Source organism: Delphinapterus leucas, chromosome 11 (assembly GCF_059928025.1).
Source record: "Delphinapterus leucas isolate spDelLeu-1000000601 "Yukka" chromosome 11, BTC_Dleu_Yukka2, whole genome shotgun sequence".
In the NCBI taxonomy this organism is placed as follows: domain Eukaryota; kingdom Metazoa; phylum Chordata; class Mammalia; order Artiodactyla; family Monodontidae; genus Delphinapterus; species Delphinapterus leucas.
The window spans coordinates 24624096-24647126 of NC_143139.1; the positions used below are offsets into that span (position 1 = coordinate 24624096).

Here is a 23031-nt window from a genome sequence, read left to right on the forward strand (position 1 = left end):
CAGCTTTCCTCCCTAATTGTTTTAGAAAAAAGTTAACAGGAGGTAGTTAGTTTCACTAAAAATTTTCTATCTGCAACATTCAAAACATACAGAAAACCAGCACCTCTCTCAGATTATCTTTGGCACAGCCTAGGGTCTATGGAAGATAAAGTGTGATAACTATAGAAAATGCAGGTTCCCTGCACAATTCCATATAAAAGCAATATTCATTTTGAAAAAAATTTTTATTGAAGTATAATTGATTTACAATGTTGTGTTAATTTCTGGTGTATAGCAAAGTGATTCCGTTTTACATATATATATATATATATATATATACACACACACATATATATATATACACACACATATATTCTTTTTCATATTCTTTTCCGTTATGTTTTATTACAGGACATTGAATATAGTTCCCTGTGCTATACAGTTCCCTGTTGTTTATCTGTTTTATATATAGTAGTTTGTATCTGTTAATCCCAAACTCCTAATTTATCCCTCCCCAAGCCCCTCTCCCCTTTGGTAACCACAAGTTTGTTTTCAATGTCTGTGAGTCTGTATCAGTTTTGTAAATAAGTTCATTTGTATCATATTTTAGATTCTACTATATATATATATATATATGAATATATATATGTGATGTCATTTGATATTTGTTAAAAGCAATATTCATAACATAGTTCTTTAGGAAAAAGCTTTCCTATGATATACATGCTTTTCTTTATTACTCACTTAACATTTTTCCAATTGTCTCTCTGCAATGCTTTTCAGTGCCAAAGAGAGAACCTAGCTCTTGGTTACCTACGTTCATCAAGAGTCAGAAACCTCACTAATGACATGTTTGAAAATGCAGTCTGAAAACTCTGAATTGCATGAGTTTACATTTATAATGCTAGCATCTACTATTTGTTTAGTTTGTTTTCACAACTCATTCTAACCTTTTATTATTATAATATCACTATAAAGAAAACTCTAATACAGAGATAATAAATTGTCCAGAGCTAATCAGCCAGCTAAGATTTAGAACTCAAATCTTTCAATCCACAAGAATTATGGCTACAGAAAAGGATCAGTGTGGTGTAAAATCACAATCACAATAAAAAATGCTATCTTGCAATCAATATATCTTAGCCATGTCCAGAAATCACAATTCTGAATGATTTACAAGTCAATCAGCTTATTTACTGAGTAGTTTTTCCTCTTGGACCAGACCAATCTCAGATCACTTAAATAGATTTTCCCTTCAAACATAAGCTCGTTCCCCACAGAAACAATTTTTCTTACAAAACAATGTGTAAGTTTTGAAATATTCCTAAAAACAAAAACATTGATTTTTAACTTTATAAGTTTACTAAATGACCAAACATACCTTGGACTCTAAAGACAATATAATTTATGCCAAAAGCACCTTGCACACGGGAATGAAATGTCACCCTCACCAGTGGTCCAGAGCTCATGAAAATCATTGGGTAAAGCCTTCTCCCACATAATTCACCTAGGTTAAAAAAACAAAAATCAAATTTGATTAAAAAAAAAAGGAACATTTGCTTTTTTAACAGTTCTCTAATTTAGGTGTAGCAATTACTTAAACTCCACTCTGCCAAATGAGGAGCAGGGTTCCAGAACTCAAATGACTCACCCAAAGTCACAGACTGATGGTGGGGAGTCAGGATTGGAAGCCACGTTCAAAAATTCAATACCTATTACAGTCGACTATGTCACACTGCTCCCTTGAAGGACAATAGGTAGCAAATTATTTTATCTTTAAAATAAGGCTGATGTGCCATTTTTCTCCTAGAAAAGTAACCTATTTATTAAAAATATATCACTGTGAAAATCCATGATGGAAAACTTTTTCTACCCGAAAATTTATTCTTTCCCTACATCCAATCTTCTTTTGATCACTTTACTTTAAGAACCTAAGTCAAAGACAGAACATAAAATTATAACCATAATTCTAAAATGATTCAGAGGGCTGATTAAAAAGGTATAGAAAGAACCCTTGATTTTCTTAGAATCAAAGTCACCTACTATTAAGAATAACTCAATATCATTCTGTAACATTTATTTAAATGTCACCTGCTCAGAAGGACTTTTGCCAGTTATACTGCATATAACTCTATGACACCTGCATCCCAGATGCTTCTTTTCTCCCTTCCCACGTCATTTTCCCCCAGCCCTTCTGTCTAACATATTATATATTTTATTGTACTATGTGTCCTCCCCCAACTAGAATATAAGGTTGGTAAGGGCGGGGATTTTTTTTGTCCATTTTGTTCACTACTGGATGCCCACAACCAAGAAGGGTCAGTCCCTGGCCCACAGTAGGTGTTCCATATATATTTGTAGGGAGGAAAGAAGGGAGAAGATTATATACAAGAAGAAAAAAACATTAGTTGGCATAACATCTTAGGATAAATGATGTTGAAATACTATTTGAAGAATGAGCAAATATTTATTTATAGCAAGAAGAGATGAACGCAGCTCTTGAATGGTTTCTGGCTCCCACAGGGAAAAACATAGCATTTTACAGTGTACTAGAATACTACCTGACTTGAGTAAGAGGTAATATTTCTATCATAGTCCTACAGTTCCACTAGCTATCATCTGAAGGAGAGAACAACTCCAGAAGTTTCAAGCTGAGAATTTCAAATCAAAGAAATGCTACATTGAAAAATTATAGGGGTTCCCCAGGTAATCCACAACAAAGTCAAACATGGTTTTCAGTAGAACAATGATAAAGGCAAGTTTTCCCAGAAATCATTTACTTCTATATAAGAATCTGGTATATGATAAAGATAGCTATAAATTAGGGAGAAAATAATTTTTTTAAAAGAATAAAGCAGGCATAAGGCCATTTTACCATATGAGAAAATATATTTCAGCAGGATTAAGCTTCTTTTAATTAAAAAATTTCTGACCTTGGATTGAGAAATTAATTTTTAAAAATAAAAGCAAAGAGATAAAACAAAGATCAAAGATACATATGACTGTACTTAAACCAACAAATTTAAAAATATTTACATCAACGTATAAATATACAAAATTTAAAGGCAAACGACAACCTTATGAATAAGTACTTGTAACTTATGACAAAGGAAAAAGTATTAATATATATATAAAATATATACATATATATAGCTCTTATAAACCAATAATAAGATCAATACTCAAATTTAAAAATAGATGGTAATGACAACAAATTTAAAAATACAAATAGCTAACCAACACATGAAAAAAATTTATCCTCATTAATGATTTTTAAAAAGTACAAATGCTTATTAAATTGATAATATCAGGTTATGGGCATGGTGAAAGAGGCTCTAATGCATTGCTAATGGCAGTGAAAAATGATTTAGTCTTTTTTTTTAAACAAGTATTTAATATAGTTATTTATTTATTTTTTAATTTTATTTATTTGTGGCCGCGTTGGGTCTTCGTTGCTGCATGCGAGCTTTCTTTAGTTGCAACGAGTGGGGGCTACTCTTCATTGTGGTGTGTGGGCTTCTCATTGCAGTGGCTTCTCTTGTTGTGGAGCATGGGCTCTAGGTTCATGGGCTTCAGTAGTTGCAGCATGCGGGCTCAGTAGTTGTGGTGCGCAGGCTCAGTAGTTGTGGCACGCAGGCTCAGTAGTTGTGGTGCACAGGCTTAGTTGCTCCATGGCATGTGGGATCTTCCCAGACCAGGGCTCGAACCCATGTCCCCTGCATTGGCAGGCGGATTCTTAACCACTGTGCCACCAGGGAAGTCCCTGATTTAGTCTTTCTGAAGAATAATTTAGCAGTATGTATTCATGTAAAAAAAAAAAAATGTTCTGAGTCTCTATTTATCCCAAGTTGGGGAGACATAGTAGGAAAAAATAAATAGCCAGATCCCTGTTCTCATGAAGCTTTCATGTGAGTCAGATAAGTGAAGAAGATGATTTCAAATAGAAACCACTGTTACAAATGAAATAACCAACAGAGTATGATAGAAAAAGACTGTGGGAGGTGAAGGATGATGCTACTTAAGACTAAGAAGGCCTATTTAAGGAGGTGACCTTTCAATCAGTCACTCATTTATTAAATGCCTTCATTTCGTCCAGCAGCGTTCTAAGGACTGGGGATTCCTGAAGTGAAGAGATGAGTTTCAGTCCTCGAGAAGCTCATATCAATAGGGAAGACACTGACATAAAAACATGAAACAACCTCATAGGTTAGAAGACAATAATGCCAAGAGAAGGGCCACTAAGAAGTACAGAGCTGGGAGTGATGAAATTCACATCAATCAGGTAGGCCTCATTAAGAAGGCACATTCTATGTGCAGAAAAGGGAACCCTTGAACACTGTTGGTGAGAATGTAAATTGGTGCAGCCACTGTGGAAAACAGTATGACTGTTTCTCAAAAAGCTAAAAATAGAACTACGATATGACCCAGTAATTCCACTCCTGAGTATATATCCAAAAAAATCAAAAACACCAGTTCAAAAAGATACATGCACCCCAAAGTTCATAACAGCATTATTTACACTTGCCAAGATATGAAAGCAACCTAAGTATGAATGGATAAAGAAGATATGACATATATACACAATGGAATACTACTCAGCCATAAAAAAGAACAAAATGTTGCCATTTGCAGCAACATGGATGGACTTGTAGGGCACTATGCTAAGTGAAATAAGTCAGACAGAAAAAGACAAATACTGTATGATATCACTTACACGTGGAATCTAAAAAATACAACTAGTGGGGGGGCGGAGTCAAGATGGCCGCATGGGAGGACATTGAGTTTGCATCTCCCCAAAACTAGGGCACCTACTGGATGCTGGTGGGGGACTTTGACACCCAAGGAGATGGGAGAAACCCTCAAGCAACTAGGTAGGACGTGGGGAGAGTGAGAGGGGAGGAGAGGTGGAGACTGGACAGGACTGGTGCCCCTGAGGGGTGGCTGGGAGAGGGGAGGGGTTCCTTCGCCTGGAGAGACCCTTAGGGGCTCGGAGGATCATGGGGGGAGTGTGCCTAGCATTTCTCCTGTCCCCGGAAGCCGGCTGGGCTCCCAGACTGGGTCCGCTGCCCTCTGAGCCCCGCTCCGGGCTGTGTGGGACCTAGGGCTTGTTGCACAAGTCCTCAACAAAATACTAGCAAACAGAATCCAACAACACATTAAAAGGATCATACACCATGAACAAGTGGGATTTATCCCAGGAAGGCAAAGATTCTTCAATATATGCAAATCAATCAATGTGATACACCATATTAACAAATTGAAGGGGAAAAAACATATGCTCATCTCAATAGATGCAGAAAAAGCTTTTGACAAAATTCAACATTCATTTATGATAAAAACTCTCCCGAAAATGGGCATAGAGGGAACCTACCTCAACATAATATAGGCCATATATGACAAACCCACAGCAAACATCATTCTCAATGGTGAAAAACTGAAAGCATTTCCACTAAGATCAGGAACAAGACAAGGATATACACTCTTGCCACTCTTATTCAACATAGTTTTGGAAGTCCTAGCCATGGCAATCAGAGAAGAAATAAAAGGAATACAAATCAGAAAAGAAGAAGTAAAACTGTCACTGTTTGCAGATGACATGATACTATACATAGAAAATCCTAAAGATGCCACCAGAAAACTACTAGAACTAATCAATGAATTTGATAAGGTTGCAGGATACAAAATTAATTCACAGAAATCTCTTGCATTCCTATACACTAACAATGAAAAACCAGAAAGAGAAATTAAGGAAACAATCCCATTTATCATCACAACAAAATGAATAAAATACCTAGGAATAAACCTACCTAAGGAGGTGAATGACTTGTACTCAGAAAACTATACAACACTGATGAAAGAAATCAAAGGTGACATAAACAGGTGGAGAAATATGTTATGCTCCTAGACTGGAAGAATCAATATTGTAAAAATGTCTATACTACCCAAAGCAGTCTACAGAGTCAATGCAATCCCTATCAAATTACCAATGGCATTCTTTACAGAATTAGAACAAAAAATGTTACAATTTGTATAGAAACACAAAAGACCCCGAATAGCCAAAGCAATCTTGAGAAAGAAAAATGGAGCTGGAGGAATCAGGCTCCCGGACTTCAGATTATACTACAAAGCTACAGTAATCAAGACAGTATGGTACTGGCACAAAAACAGAAATATAGATCAATGGTACGGGATAGATAGCCCAGAGATAAACCCACGCATATATGGTCACCTAATTTATTTCAAGGGGGGCAAGAACATACAATGGAGAAAAGACAGCCTCTTCAATAAGTGGTGCTGGGAAAACTGGATAGCTACACGTAAAAGAATGAAATTAGAACATTCCCTAACACCATACACAAAAATAAACTCAAAATTGATTAAAGACCTAAATGTAAGACCGAATACTATAAAACTCTTAGAGGAAAATATAGGAAAAACACACTTTGACATAAACCACAGCAAGATCTTTTTTGACCCACCTCCTAGAGTAATGAAAGTAAAAACAAAAATAAATAAATGGGACCTAATGAAACTTAAAAGCTTTTGCACAGCAAAGGAAACCATAAAAAAGATAACCCTCAGAATAGGAGAAAATATTTGCAAACAAAGCAACAGACAAAGGATTAATCTCCAAAATATTCTAACAGCTCATGGAGCGCAATATCAAAAAAACAAAGATCCCAATTAAAAAAATGGGTGGAAGACCTAAATAGACATTTCACCAAAGAAGACGTACAGATGGTGCAGAGGCACATGAAAAGATGCTCAACATCACTAATTATTAGAGAAATGAAAATCAAAACTACAATGAGGTATCACTTCACACCGGTCAGAATGGCCATCATCAAAATATCTACAAACAATAAATCCTGGAGAGGGCGTGGAGAAAAGGGAACCCTTTTGCACTGTTGGTGGGAATGTAAACTGATACATCCACTGTGGAGAACAGTATGGAGTTTCCTTGAAAAACTAAAAATAGAACAACCATATGACCCAGCAATCCCACTACTGGGCATATACCCTGAGAAAACCATAATTCAAAAGGACACATGCACCCCAGTGTTCCCTGCAGCACTATTTACAATAGGCAGGACATGGAAGCAACCTAATGTCCAACCACAGATGAATGGATAAAGAAGATGTGGTGCATATATACGATGGAATATTACTCAGCCACAAAAAGGAACAAAACTGGGTCATTTGTAGAGATGTGGATGGACATAGAGTCTGTCCTACAGAATGAAGTAAGCCAGAATGAGAAAAACAAATATCATATATTAATTCATATATGTGGAACCTAGATAAATGGTACAGATGAGCCTATTTGCAGGGCAGGAATAGAGACGTAGACGTAGAGAAGAGACATGTGGACACAGGTGGGGAAGGGGAGGGTGGGACGAATTGGGAGATTCAGTTTGACATAAATACACCGCCATGTGTAAAACAGATAGCTAGTGGGAACCTCCTGTACAGCACAGGGAGCTCAGCTCAGTGCTCTGTGATGACCTAGATGGGTGGGATGTGGGGGAAGGGAGCTCCAAGAGGGAGGGGATATGGGTACACATATAGCTGATTCACTTCATTGTACCGCAGAAACTAACACAGCATTGTAAAGCAGTTATACTCAAAAAAAAAAAAAAAAAACAAGAACTAGTGAATATAACAAAAAGAAGCAGACTCCAATATAGAGAACAAATTAGTGGTTACCAGTGGGGAGGGTGTCAATATAGAGATGGGGGAGTCGGAGGCACAAACCATTGGGTGTAAGATAGGCTCAAGGATGTGCTGTAGAACACGGGGAATAGAGCCAGTATTTTGTTTCAGCTATGCAAATGTAAATGCAAAGTAACCTTTAAAATTATATTAAAAAATGTCAAATCAAAAAAAAAAGAAGGCACATTCTAGTCAAGACTTGACTAGATGCATGAGGAAGAGGTCTTTGAATAGCTGGGAGAGGTGGTGATGGACAAGGGCCCTGAGGGGACAGCATGATGAGCTAAGGGAGAGCGAGGCAAAAGGTCATACTAGGGAGTCTGGATTTCACTGCAGCTACAAGGAGCCATTTTACTCAGGGTGGATGGGGAAGGTAATCTGATCATAGGCGAAAAATGTGCAATGGGGGATAGGCAGTTAATCGTTTTCTCTGCAGTCTAAATGAGATAGCATTTCTAAAGAAAGATCCTTTAAATAAACGTTTGAGCCTTCTAATTCAATAATTCAATCTCTCAGAATTTATCCTGAGAAAATCTCAACCTCAAAGCAATTCCCTGGCCTCCGTATACTCCTGAATCAAGCACGTGCACTTGTGTGTGAATCACACACACTCAGAGTAACATACCTAAACTTTTCTTTCCAGGTATCCCCATCAACCAAATTATTTCCAACACCTTCCCACCTCCACCTTTACTGACAGCCAAAAAGCCTGTGTTACACCTATACAAAGAACAGGTGGCGGGCTTCCCTGGTGGCGCAGTGGTTGAGAGTCCGCCTGCCGATGCAGGGGACACAGGTTCGTGCCCCGGTCCGGGAAGATCCCACATGCCGCGGAGCGGCTGGGCCCATGAGCCACGGCCGCTGAGCCTGCACGTCTGAAGCCTGTGTTCCGCAACGGGAGAGGCCATAACAGTGAGAGGCCCGCATACGGCAAAAAAAAAAAAGAACAGGTGGCAAGTTTGCTGAACGAAACCAGTTTTGCCTGTACAGGAAATGAAATGACAGTTGGCATGTTATTAGCAAATCTTTTTAATTCTACCATTTTAAAAGCCTTTAATGTATTTTGCTTTATTTGAAAATCCAGCACCTTATCCCCTGCATGATTTTTAATTATCTTAACCCCTCCTCTGTCTTACACACATTTCTGGCATTCTGGCATGGTTCTGCTGTTTGAAGAAGTTGGGTTCTCCCGTCTTTTTTTTTTTTTCCGAATACAAACACTTCCACTCAACCTTTAGTATACCTGTTTTGTAAATTCAAATTTTGAAAATATTAAATGTGCCTAGAAAAAAAGTCACGCCTACTACATGAATCAACATTTCAGTATTATTACCAAGTCAAACTCTCCCTTTGAACATAAGCCGCTTACACAGAAAAGGCTCCCAGCACAACGTATAAATGCCCCTAAGGTTTACCTGACATCCTTCTCTCATTGTGGTTTTCTTCATAAATAGTCAGAACTGAATCGCCACACACATGAGACCCAGGGAGTGACAGATACTCAACCGTAAATTTTGCCATACTGCTTGGTGAAACTCTGAGCACCCAAGAACATTCCAGTTTTCCTCTATAATCCAGTGGATATCTTGGAGAGGAAAAAAAGCCTCTGGGCTCTTCCAGCTCCACTTCAGAGTAACAGCCTATGATTCAGAACATAGGGACACCAGGGACCACATAAATAAGACAAAGAAAAATGAGATTTTATCATAAACTTGAATAATTTAGGCTCGCAAGAAGAAAATTAAAACAATTACCATCAGTTACAAGTTCTTGGGTAAAATGATCATCCCATTTAATGTGTCCTACTTTTGTGAAATGAGGTTGTAGAAGTATAATTTAAACAATAATTACTTAAAATGACTTTTAACTGAATTTTTAAAATTTCTTAGAAAATGCACAGTGGACTGCATTGCATCCTCTAATCCCAGCCTGTTTTCATTTTTTTCCTTCTTTGAGATGCAACTGAAGATCTGTTCCTAAAAGCTTCATTGACTTCACTGAGCACTTATCTTGCTGGGACAAATGATTACATTCATGGAGCTTGTGACTGAGATCAAGAAAAGGAAGTGAATCATATAAAGTCATGAATTCCCAACCACTCACTATTTTTGGTAAATGGGGTAACAATTTCAAAAAACCATTGCTAAGATTCATTCATTCCCTTGTGTAAAAAGCAAGTGGTGGGAGTGGGTAGGTGTTAAATATGGCAGAATCCTAACACTTTTTCTCATAGAATATTCATAGAAGTAAAACAAAACAATACCCTTTTATATGTAAAACTTTGGAAGTTCTTTGGTATGCATAAGTATTTCTGAACATATACAAATGAGAAATATCTTCTCTGCATTTTAACAATGTTCATTTTCTAATAGTCTGAATGGGACAGTTCAAAGAACACACTTGATGGTCACTACACCACAACACTTACTGACCCTCATCATGGGTCATACCATCCCTATTCTAAGTGCTTAACATGCATTAACTTACTTTGGCACTCATTGAAATTATTCAGTTAAACCATCAAAATCATTAGGTTTTATGATCTTAAACCTAAGTCTGCTTTCCATCTCAACCCCAATTCCATACTTAATTTAATCTAAATATGACTCTTTGACTCTTGTTTTGACTCCTGACTCTTCTGTTGTCAGAACGTACCACCCATAACTGGTCCCTGAGTTACTCCACTTCATTCCTAGAAGATTTTAGCAGTCATTTTCTCCAACACCAATCCTACCATATATCTTGCTGATTTCAATAGCCATACAGATGATGTTTCCAGCACTGAATCTTTTCAGTTTCTCAACTTTCCTCCAATGATCTTGTCCTTCACCTGACCTCATTCACTTCTCCAAAGGGTCAGCCCCTAGAGACCTGGTCATTAGCAATAACTGTAAGCCTTGCATAAACTCAATTTCAAGAACCGCCATCTCCAACCACAACCTTCTATTTTTCAGCTTACACCAACACTCCTTCACCTTTTGAGACTTGTAATTCATCTATTCCACCACCTTTTCTTGTTCCTTAACTTTTCCTCCTTGCTTCACTATTTTCCTAGCTTGAATTCCAACCATGCATCATTTTAATCTCTTCCTCATACACACTCTCAATTCCCTTATACTCTTGTATACTTGGAAAAACCCACTGTGATTGGATTTGCTCTCCACCTGGGCTGCATCTATGTGGTATGCCTCAGTGTCTCCAGAGGAAAACATACAACCAAACTAACTGATTAGTCTCCCTCTAAATTTATGATCATTCATCTCAGAGGCTTTTATGCTGCCAAACAATTCTACAACATTTTCGTATTCCATGCACTTGGTCACTTTTTTCGAGAACTGTTTACTACTTTCTCCTTTTTCTCTCAAAACCCTCAGAGCCTCTCCCACAATCCTCTGTTTCATGTGCTAAGAAAATATAAGCAATTAGAGGAGAACTGCTGTTCCCATTCCCACATGTACCCATACAACAGCAGCAGTGCCTAAATATTGTTCTTTCCATCTGGCAACTATGGATAAACTGCACTTTGCTCCTATCCAAGACCAGCCCTTCCACCTGGACACTAGATCTCATCCACTTTCTTCTACTGAAGGTCATCACTCTAGCAAGTCTCCCCCTTCTCTCTTGCATCCTTCTCAATTTTCCTCCAACTCTTTCTAGTTGTCTATTGGGCTTGAGTGTATATGGGAGTGGATGGGGCAGAGATGGATGAAAAGGGAAAGATCCCGACCATTTGGAAACCAAGAATGATGGTATCATGGAACTTTTATCTTCTTATAAATCTATCACAGACATCTAAATCTCCAGTTCCTTTTTGTTTTTAACTAAAAATATTATTAGCAAACAGACACTGACAATTGGGGGAGAGTTAAGAGAGACACTAACACTGATACTCGTCTTGGTCATCTAATATCCAGAGTCTTTATCTAGCAAGATACCTGAAAGCCTAAGGGCCTTTGTTCATGTAGCAATAAATAGCTCAGAGGTCAGAATAATTCTATGAACTTCTCCAAAATTCAAGCACTGTTCACAACCACAAGGCTTTTTTTTTTTTTTAACCTGTAACAGCTGTATCTATGGGGTAGAAAAGATCCCTAGACAGTAACAATAACAACTCTCCTGTCTTTCAGCTTAAACTACCAACCAGAATGAAGACACAGTTTACGGTATTCCAAAGAAAATTAATGAACCCAGATGAGCAATGCTTTTTGCTAAATTCTTACTAGCTATATTAATGGCATAACATGAACATCTACTACCTGGCCCAGATGCACTGTCTCTTGAAGGTGTGGGTGGTGGCAATTGTTGTCTTGTTAAGATTTTGCTTTCTTTATTTATCTGAAGTAAAACAGGACCTGCATCTGGGGAGAACATGTTAAAAGTAAATAAAGATGAAAGCCTAAGGACAAAATGTAGTTTGTTCCAGAGCAGATTTTTTTCAAAGAGAATGCAAATCTAGGATTAAAGCAGCCTCAGGAAATGTCAGTTTTACCATAACTCTGCCTAAGGAAGAACTTATTCTTACAGAATTTTAATGTGTTTAGAAACTAAAATAAATAAAATACTATATTATGGTCTTCTCTTTCATAATACTGATTTCCACCACTCTCACCTCTCCCAAACCCACTCGAAAAAAAAGAGGCACCTTTTTATAATATCTGAAAAATATTTACCTTTGATCCTGGATTGAATCCAGTCCAAGAAGACACTCACCCTGGCAAATACTCCTGGCTTCCTTGGCTGGGGACAGCTGGCTCCCCAGCTGACAATGCCATAGAGGACAAAGGGAGCTTTTTCATGTTTACATACTAATGGCCCACCAGAATCTCCCTGGAACACCAAGAAAACATGTTCTAAAATTGCTTTAATCAGAACTCCTGCTTTCAGTTTTGGAACAGGAATAATCAATAATTTATTCATAATATATTTCTTTAATTTCTTAAAGATTTATTTTTATGAATTTGTATACCTTAGAATACTTAGACTTAAATAAATGAAATCACAAATAAAAGAAATGAAAGAGGAGACATTACAACTGGTACCACAGAAATACAAGGGATCATAAGAGACCACTATGAACAACTATAAACCGAAAAATTGGATAAACTTAGAAGAAATAAACTCCTAGAAACATACCACCTACTAATACCAAATCAAGAGGAAAAAGAAAATCATAACAGACCAATACAAGAAAGGTGATTGAATCAATAATCAAGAACATCCCAACAAAGAAAAGCCTAGGACCAGATGGCTTCACTAGTGAATTTTACTAAACATTTAAACAAGAATTCTTCTCAAAGTCTACCCAAAAACTGGAGGAGGGAATACTCCAAAACTCATTTTATGAGGTCAGCATTACCCTCATACTAAAGCCAGAAAAGAACACTACAAAAAAAGATAAATTAGGCCCATATCCCTAATGAACATAGATGTAAAATCACCCCCAAAATACTAGCATACTGAATTCAACAGTATATTAAATGGATCAATCACCATAATCAAGTGGGATTTATTCCAGTGATGCAAGGGTGGTTCAACATATGCAAGTCAATAAATGTGAAAGTTAAAATCGTATCATCATCTCAATAGTACAAAAAAGCATTTGACAAAATGCAACATTCTTGCATGATTAAGAACTCTCAACAACTTGGGTGTAAATAAAACATACCTCAACATAAAAAAGGCCATATATAACAAACCCACAGCTGACACTCTACTCAACAGTGAAAGGTTGAAAGCTGTTCCTCTAAGAGTAGGAATAACACAAAGGTGCTCACCCTTACCAGGCCTATTCAATATAGTCTGAAAGTCCTAGCCAGAGCAATCAGGCAAGAAAGTCTTTTTATACAGAAAGTCTTAAAGGCTCCACCAAAAAACTGTTAGAACTTATCAATGAATACAGTCAAGTTTCAGGATACAAAATATAAAAGTCAGCTGTGTCTCTATACACCAACAAAACACACACACACACACATATATAAAAATCCCACGTACAGTAGCATCAAAAGAATAAAATACTTTGGAATAAATTTAACCAAGGAGGTAAAAGGTCTCTATACTGAAAACTATGACTTTGATGAAAAAATTAAAGACACAAAGAAATGGAAAGATATCCCATATTCATGAATTTGAAGAATTAATATTGTTAAAATGTCCACACTACTCAAAACAGCTATAGATTCAATGCAGTCCATATCAAAATTTCAATGGCATTTTTCACAGAAATAGAGAAAAACAATCCTAAAATTCACATGGAACCACAAAGACCCTCGCATAGTCAAAACAATCCTGAGAAAGAACAAAGCTGGAGGCATCACACTTCCTGATTTCAAAATGTATTACAAATTTATAGTAATCAACACAGTATGGTACTGGCATAAAAACAGACACACAGACCAATGAGACAGAATTGTGAGCCCAGAAAAAAACCCCATTTATATAGTTAACTAATATTTGAAAAAGGAGCAAAGAATACTCAATGGGGAAAAACTAGTTTCTTCAATAATGGTGTTGGGAAAACTGAATAACCACATGCAGAGCAATAAAATTGAACCCCTATTTTACACCACAAAAATTAACTTGAAATAGATTAAAGACTTAAACATAAGACCCCAAATGGCAGGACTTCTAGAAGAAAACATAGGGAAAAGCTCCTTTTTTTTTTTTTTTTTTTTTAGCGGTACGCGGGCCTCTCACTGTTGTGGCCTCTCCCACTGTGGCGCACAGACTCCGGACACACAGGCTCAGCGGCCATGGCTCACGGGCCCAGCCGCTCCGCGGCATGTGGGATCCTCCCAGACCCGGGCACGAACCCACGTCCCCTGCATCGGCAGGCGGACTCTCAATCACTGCGCCACCAGGGAAGCCCGAAAAGCTCCTTTGACTTTGTTTTTGGCAACAGTTTTTTTGGATATGAAACCAAAAGCACAAGCAACAGGGCCAAAAATCAGTAAGTGGGACTACATCAAGCTAAAAGGCTTCTGCACATCAGAAGAAACAATCAACAAAATGAAAACGCAACCCATGGAATGGGAGAAAATATTTTCAAACCATATATCTGATAGGCGGTTAGCATCCAAAATTATAGAACTCATACAAATCAATAAGAAAAAAAATGCAATTTATAAATAGGCAGAGGATCTGAATAGACATTTTACCAAAGAAGATATACAGATGGCCAACAGGTACATGAAAATGTGCTCAACATCACGAGAATGCAAATCAAAATCACAATGAGATATCACCTCATATCTGTTTGATCAGCTATCATCAAAAAGACAAGAAATAAACAGTGTTTACAAAGATGTGGAAAAAATGAGAATCCTTTTGCACCATTGGTGGGAATATAAATTGGTATATCACTGTGGAAAATAGAATTAAAAATAGAACTACCACATGATACGGCAATCCCTGTTCTGGGTATATAGCCAAAGGAAATAAAAATAGGCTACTGAAGAGGTATCTGCACCCCCATGTTTACTGCAGCTTTATTCACATTAGCCAAGATATGGAAACAACCTATTTTTCTGTCAAAGGACGAATGGATAAAGAAGATGTATGGAGTATATGTGTGTGTGTATTTTTTATATGTGTGTGTGTGTGTGTGTGTCTATATGTATATTTGTTTACTTATTTATTTATTCAGCCATGAGAATACTGAATACTAAAATGGAATATTATTCAGCCATGAGAAAGGAGGAGATCCTGTCATTTGCGACAACATGGATAATCCTTGAGAACAATATGTTAAGTGAAAAGTCAGACAGTGAAAGACAATTACTGTATGATATCACATATACCTGAGACCTAAAAAATGGGAAAAATGGGAAGATGCTGGTCAAAGGGTGTAAACTTCCAGCTGTAAGATTAACAGGTTCTAGGGATCTAATGTACAGCATGGTGACTGTAGTTAACAATACTGTATTGCTTACTTGAAAGCTGCTAAGAGAGTAGATCATAAGTGTTCTCAGCACAAGAAAAAAATGATAATTATGTGAGGTGAGGAAGGTGTTAACTAACCCTACTATGGTAAGCATTTCACAATACCTAAGTGTATCAAAATCATCACATTGTACATTTTAAATTTATAAAATTTTATATGTCAATTATATCTCAATAAAACTGAAAAAAAACAAGCTTTAAAACATAGGATTTGCATTCTTTTAAGACAGCCTTTCTGGTTTTTTATCAGGGCTTTTTTTTTTTTTTTTTTTTGACACAAGTGTACTTAGGACCAAACTAAACCTTTAATTTAATTGTCTTCTTATAAAATAAACTGAGCTGATAACATATTTGAGATAAGTGTTTATTTTATATGGAGAATTTCACAGGAGAAATCCTGAACTGGGAATAGGAGACCGATTCCTTAATCTGTAATGTAGAACAATTAACATTTTCTCTGGGCCTAATTTTTTTCCCACATAATTTAAGATTATACTTAGGAGGCCCTTCCAGTTTGAAAATAGTCTGATTTGTCAAATCAGGTGTTTTTTTATTCACTCATTCATTCAGTACGAACACATACACAATATAGAATTTTTCAGTTAATTACAAACATTTTGTGATACAGAAGGAGCCTGTCTAATTTATCTTTTATGGTCAGCACTTATTACAGGGCCTCGCACATGGTAAATCTTCAAGAAACAAATACTGATTATTTTAAAAATTATTCAGTGCCTACTGTGAGCCAGGCATTCTGGAAAAGAATATAAACAAATTAGATGGTGATAATAGCCATAAAGGAAATACTCAGAGTGAAAAGTTGAGAACAATGGTAGCTGTGTGTATGCTTACACGTGCATGTATATATTTGTAGTTTCAATAACATTTGAGCTCGTACATGAAAAATAAGGAGGTGGATTTTCAAAAACCTGGAGGAATAGCGTTTTAATGCAGAATTAATATCTGGGCTAAGGCCCCAACTTAGAGAAGGATGTGGCAAGTTTGAGGTCAGAAGGCAATCGATGTGGCTGAAAAATAGTAAGCAAGAAGAGAGAAATAAGAACTAGAATGGAAAAGTCAGCAAGAACAGAACATGTATCACTCTGTGAAGACAAAGATCAATGGTAGGTCAAAGAACTTGAGATTAAAAAAAAAATCTAAAATTTGTTGTGAGCAAAGAACCACAGGAGTCTACACTGTGTATCTGAAACTGCCATGTCTCTGCATTCCAACATTCTGATGTTCACCTTCCTGGATGAGAAATTACATTAGCAGGTCCATTACCCCTGAGTATGCACAGGAGGGTAAAAACCCTTTTTTGGGGTAAAAACCAATTACCTGATAGAAATATTAGAGTCTGTCTCATCAAAGCAAGTTTCTGAAGTCACCCTTTTAGTAATTCAGTATTCTTTATAAAAGAAAGCTACCCACATCTAGTCAGAATCTCTCGTATTTTCCTTTCTTTGTAGTGGCTGTAAATTTGGTCACACTGCAGCGAAAGTGACAGCTGGATGTAGCTGAAATAAATATAGGTACCAACCGAGATTATGGTATTTGGGTCACCTCTGACATGGACCTATTTGCTCTCTTGATAGATTAAGCTCTTCCCTTAATGTTACATGCTGTTAAACATGACAGAGACAGCAGAGCCATTTGTAATTTTCTTGATGTGAAAAAGAAAGAAAAACCATCCCTCAAAAGGGGGAGAATGAACACATTAATTCAGAGCACTTTTCTATTGGATTTTTATAATATAACAGTAATGTCCTCTAGCAGATGGTGTGAGTGCCCTTCCCATATTCCTCGGACCTTCCAGTCTATGCCGGCTGTGTGCCTGAGGGCCCTTGCCCTGTCCACCACAGCCATAAGGCCGCTCAGGCTGTGGGAGATGCTCCCCTGAAGCCTTCCAACCGTGACTCTGGGGAAGCTCCCTCACCCCTCCAAGGGGAGGGGATAAATATACTGCGTGTGTTTTGCATCACTGCCAGAGTTTCGTTGCAGGATTCAGCTCAGTCCCTCCCTGTGGTAGTTGGCTTCATAGCACATTAATAGCACATCAATAGATGGGCTGCCTTCCCTTCCCTGTACCACCTCCTCACATTTCTACCAGTGATATTTGTACTTTCTGAGCACACTGTTGCCCTTGAATCCTCCTCTCAGAGTCTGCTTCTGAAGAATGCAAATTACAATATGCAACATAAAACAGAATTTGGGTAGTGCTTGACACAAGGAAAGGGTTTAACTACACTCAATTTATATTCAATGTTAAGAGGGGACCTCCTTCCTTCTCTCCTCATTTTTGCCTATGGAAAGACTTCTATCCAGATTAAAGCCCAGTTTTCTCCCCATAGAGGTGGTATCCATTGGTTTCTGTTTCTTCGTGGCCAGGGGGGTGGGGGGAGCGTTTGTGGGGAGGCAGGGGAGGACTATCAAAAAGCTGCAACTCAAGATTCATTCTTTCTTCCCTCTCTACTCTAGACCAATATGAAATGATACAACAATCTGGAGAAGTGTGTCTGCTCTACAGACCCCAACTTTCCCTTAGGCAGGCTGCCTCAAGTCCAGACTAGGTGTTCAAGGTGGCCTGCTTAGTGTTGGAAACACTTTTTGGTTGCATACCTAAGGCATATTCCTCAGTCGGCTTTGTGGATATTAAAGCTGGTGTTTTGTAATCCTTTTGCCCGTATCCTGTCTTTTTCCTAGCTGATTCTGAACTTGCCAATAGCATGCTTGTCCAACTGACGTGTGAATACATCTGCACAGCTTCGTGCCTCTAGGATATCACTAAAATTAAACTACTGCTTGTGATTTGTCTTCCGCTGCATATGAAAACCATTTTTTCAAAGGTTCTCATTTTCTTCATGATTATTTTATTTTATTCTGTGATTGAAAATTAAGTGTGAGTACCCAGGAGTTTAGTAATAATTTGAAACAATAAAACTCTTAAGGCATAAGTAGGATACACTAATTTATAATCCGTATTTGCTCGTTCCCCTTTTACCAAAGCTTTAAGCATATCTGAACACATCTTCCCACCTGCAGACCAGTTCAGTGGTGTTGCCCTCTCCTACCTTCTCAAGGGCTCCTCTGTGTACCCACTTCCCCTCTGATTGATGGCTGCTTCTGTCTCTCTGCCATCTCAGCAAGTTTGGACTAAGTAATTCACTCTTCCTGTTGTCCTACTGGCTTTCGAGTAGGGGTGTGGCATGATGCTGCAGGCACAGGCCAAGATGCTTGTCTGTGGCTTTGAGAGTATATTCTTCCTGTCTAAGGAGAATCTCCAACAGATGACAACTTCCTGTCTTCCCCTCTGCAAAATTAGAATCCTCTCACCTGACCCACATCTTTCCCTCCAGACGCTGCAAAGCCAGCACAGATCATCTTCTCTGTAATCCCTCCTGGATGGGCAGAATAGTAAGTGCGTTCGCAGACCTCTCTTTCTACCACGAGCACTTGAATCTGCTGTAAGCGACTCGCTAGGCCACCATCTAAGAAATAGATTCAGAAAGAGAGCTTGATAGTGAAGTAAGCAACAAGTGGTGTTAAAGAAATATATTTAAGTTCAGGCTTGCTCTACACCGACACAGCTGCCATCATTCAGTTTTGCCTAAGCTGATGCAGAATTCTGAATCCAAACACAGTGTTTTGTGCAGGACATCTTTATTTCCAGATGTGACATCTTGGTGAAGAAAATCCATTGGCAGGAGAAACAAGATCAGAAACACTTTTTTTCTAGCTTAATTCTGATTTAAATTTTAGTGTTTCATAATGAGGTGGATAGACCTAGAGTCTGTCATGCAGAGTGAAGTAAGTCAGAAAGAGAAAGACAAATACCGTATGCTAACACATATATATGGAATTTAAGAAAAAAAATGTCATGAAGAACCTAGGGGTAAGACAGGAATAAAGACACAGACCTACTGGAGAACGGACTTGAGGATATGGGGAGGGGGAATGGTGAGCTGTGACAAAGCGAGAGAGAGGCATGACATATATACACTACCAAACGTAAGGTAGATAGCTAGTGGGAAGCAGCCGCATAGCACAGGGAGATCAGCTCGGTGCTGTGTGACCGCCTGGAGGGCTGGGATAGGGAGGGTGGGAGGGAGGGAGATGCAAGAGGGAAGAGATATGGGAACATATGTATATGTATAACTGATTCACTTTGTTATAATGCAGAAACTAACACACCATTGTAAAGCAATTATACCCCAATAAAGACGTTAAAAATATTTTTAGTGTTTCAAATATTGCTATTAAGAATTCAGAAAGAGAAATTCAGTAAGATATGAATTGGTGTCACAGATAATTTATATTATAAATATATATGTTTATATATTTTTACGGGTACAGTTGACCCTTGAACAACACAGGTTTGAACTGCACGGGTCCACTTATACTCAGATATTTTTCAATAGTAAATACTGCAGTACTACACGGTTTGTGGTATGTAGGGCTGACTATAAATGACACTTGAATTAACCCCCGCATTGTTCAAAGGTCAACTGTAAATATTTTACGTAAACATATTATAACTACATAACAATAATATATTTATATGATTTCCAATTGTGACAGGGAAGAGCCAAATCAGACTACATGTTGGATCTGTTTCTTTTACTTTAACCTTTGCTTTCTGCAGCTTTTGTTCACTGAAATGATACTGTCTGTACATAATGGCCTGCCTCCGGGAACCCTGCCCCTCTACCTGAATGTTAAAACAAAGTGCCTTTATTCGGGGGAGCATCTGGACTCTGCCCACCTGTGGATGGCTACAAGAAAGAAGAAATTAACACATCCCCTCCCCGAGGCTGGCCATTCCAGGTGATATTTGCAAAACTTATGGCCATGTTACTTTACTTCCTCATCTCCTCCCCCTCTCCGTGCTATAAAAGAAACTGGCCAAACCTCATAAGATGGCTTTTCAGAGACACTAGTCTGCTGTCTTCTTGGTCTGCGGGCTTTTCGAATAAAGTATTCCTTGCCTCAATGCCTCATTTCGAATAAAGTATTCCTTGCGTCAATGCCTCATCTCTGATTCGTTGGACTGTCGTGTGGCGAGCAGAGTGAGCTTGGACTTGGTAGCACTCATATAAAACAAAACCATATTTCTCTTGTTCCTTTATTATCACTGAGGCCTAATCTCAGCTCTAATTTAAGATGACACTGATGATGAACACTAAAGAATTTCTTCTCCCGCCTGGCCCTCAGGCAGGTCTATGCTAACACGTGTTCTGCGTGACTTATTCTATCACTTTAGATTTATGACTAATTAAAAAAAGGTAAGTTCAGTATTTGATAGCCCTATAGCTTTTGGAAAAAAATTAATAAAAATTACTTTACATTTATGTAAATAGTATCTTATATTTTATTTATATTTACATTTATGTAAATAGTTCCTTAATATATTTATAAAGCTTTTTACTCTAAGCTATTAATACTCACAACAACATTGTGAGGTGGGCTGTCACACTAATCTCACACATGAAAAAGCCAGAGCTCTGAAGATTTAATCACACAGCACCTATGGGGCAGAACTAGGACCTAGCCTAGGTCCGACTCTAAATCTTATTTTTTTTAATGTAGTAATCTAATACATAGATAATTTAATGTATTTAAAATCCTCTTTTCAGGGACCATACCTAACAATGTTGCTTATTATCATGTCTCAAAATTGAGAACTTGTTTTCTCTCTGAGACTAAAAGACTGAATTCACCTTTTATAAAACTGTAACCACCTCCATCATCTGGTGGTCATGGAGTTGGTGAAGGTTGAAGATGTTAAAGAACAGGTACATTTATTCAAGGGCTTTGAGGCCAGTGAGTCAATAAAAATTTACTGAGTGTTTCCTCTATGCTAGGTAGATGCTGAGTCCTGGGGAGAGAGCAGTAAATTAGGCAGAGATCTGCCTTCAAGAGGCTCCCGCTCTAAGGGGTGGGATGTAGAAAATGATTCCGTAAAATATGTCAAGTCCGTTTATGTGCAAGGAAATGATAAAACCAGGTTGTGCAGAGTGAAGGAAGGACAGTCCTGCTGCAAGAAAGGGGTCTGAGAAGATTTGAGTTGAGGATGGAGTAATGAGGAGGGGCTGTGAGAAGACTGGAATAGGAGTACTCCGGGGCCAAGGAAACAAAGCACAGAGCTTGAGAAAGAAAGAAGACACAGGTCAGCCAACAAGGGGACAAAGGAGGAGCTGAGGCTGGAGAAGTATGGGGAGGTCCAATGCAGAGCCTTCAATGCTGGGCTAGGAGTTCAGATTGTATTCCAAATGTAACAAATAAGCCGTTCAAGGTTTATCAGCTGAGCCACACTGATTTTAAATCCCACTTTTGATATTTATTAGCCATGGAATTTTAGCAAATTACTTAGACTTCAGGGCCATAATCTCCTCATTTGCAGAATGGGAGGATAAAATCTCCTCATATGGTGGTTGTGAAGATTTTGGGAAAATGCATTTTGGCTGCAGGTAGCACAGTAAGCTGAGAACATGAATACTGTATGAGGTCAAAGATATCTCACCTCCTTTAAGCTCACAGACTTTATCATTTTTTTTTTTAATTGAAGTATATTTAATTTACAATGTTGTGTTAGTTCCTGGTGTATAGCAAAGTGATTCAGTTATATATATATATTCTTTTTCATTATAGTTTATATATAAACTATATATAGTTTATATATAAATTTTTCCATTATAGTTTATTACAACATATTGAATTTAGTTCCCTGTGCTATACAATAGGACCTTGTTGTTTATCTATTTTATATATAGTGATGTATATATGTTAATCCCAAACTCTTAATTTATCCCTCCCCACCCCCTTTCCCCTTTGGTAACCATAAGTTTGTCTTCTACATCTGCAAGCTCACAGACTTTAAATGACATATAAACAGAAGGAAAATATAAAAGAAAATAACTTTATACAGTGAAAAGAAGCAGGACACAAACATCAACCCATTCAGATCTTTCAGTATTTCACTGTGGCTTTAAGAACTCTAGAATCTAGCCCAGGGGTCATCAAACCCCAGCCAACAGGCCAATTTCATGCCAGGCCCTAACCGAAGCCTATTTATTACATCCCCAAGCCTATTTATTACAATCCATGAACTAATTATGATTTGTACATTTTTAAATGGTTGAAAGGAAAATCCAAAAAAGAATAACATTTTGTGACAAGATTATTGTATAAAATTTAAGACTCATGGACAAGTTCTGTTGGAATACAGCCACATCCATTCTATAACATATGGTCCATGGCTGCTTGGTGCTACAATGGCAGATTTGAATAGCTGTGACAGAGACCACATGGCTTACAAGGCACAAAATACTTCTATCTGGCCTTTCACAGATCTAGCCTACCTATGATTAAGTCACCCTGATGGAAAAATATAAAACAGCTCAT

At 37.8% G+C, this 23031-nt stretch overlaps 1 protein-coding gene across 1 annotated transcript in view; it reads right to left on the reverse strand.

Moving 5' to 3' along the window:
• OVCH1 (ovochymase 1) overlaps window positions 1-23031 on the reverse strand; it is a 70706-nt gene that overhangs the window by 24276 nt on the left and 23399 nt on the right. The window contains exons 15-19 of the mRNA XM_030761819.2: window positions 18964-19118; window positions 12363-12519; window positions 11949-12044; window positions 9108-9332; window positions 1361-1486 (exon numbers count right to left, since the gene is read on the reverse strand). Of these exons, the coding sequence (XP_030617679.2) occupies window positions 1361-1486; window positions 9108-9332; window positions 11949-12044; window positions 12363-12519; window positions 18964-19118 (759 nt within the window). The remainder of the gene's footprint in view (window positions 1-1360; window positions 1487-9107; window positions 9333-11948; window positions 12045-12362; window positions 12520-18963; window positions 19119-23031) is intronic.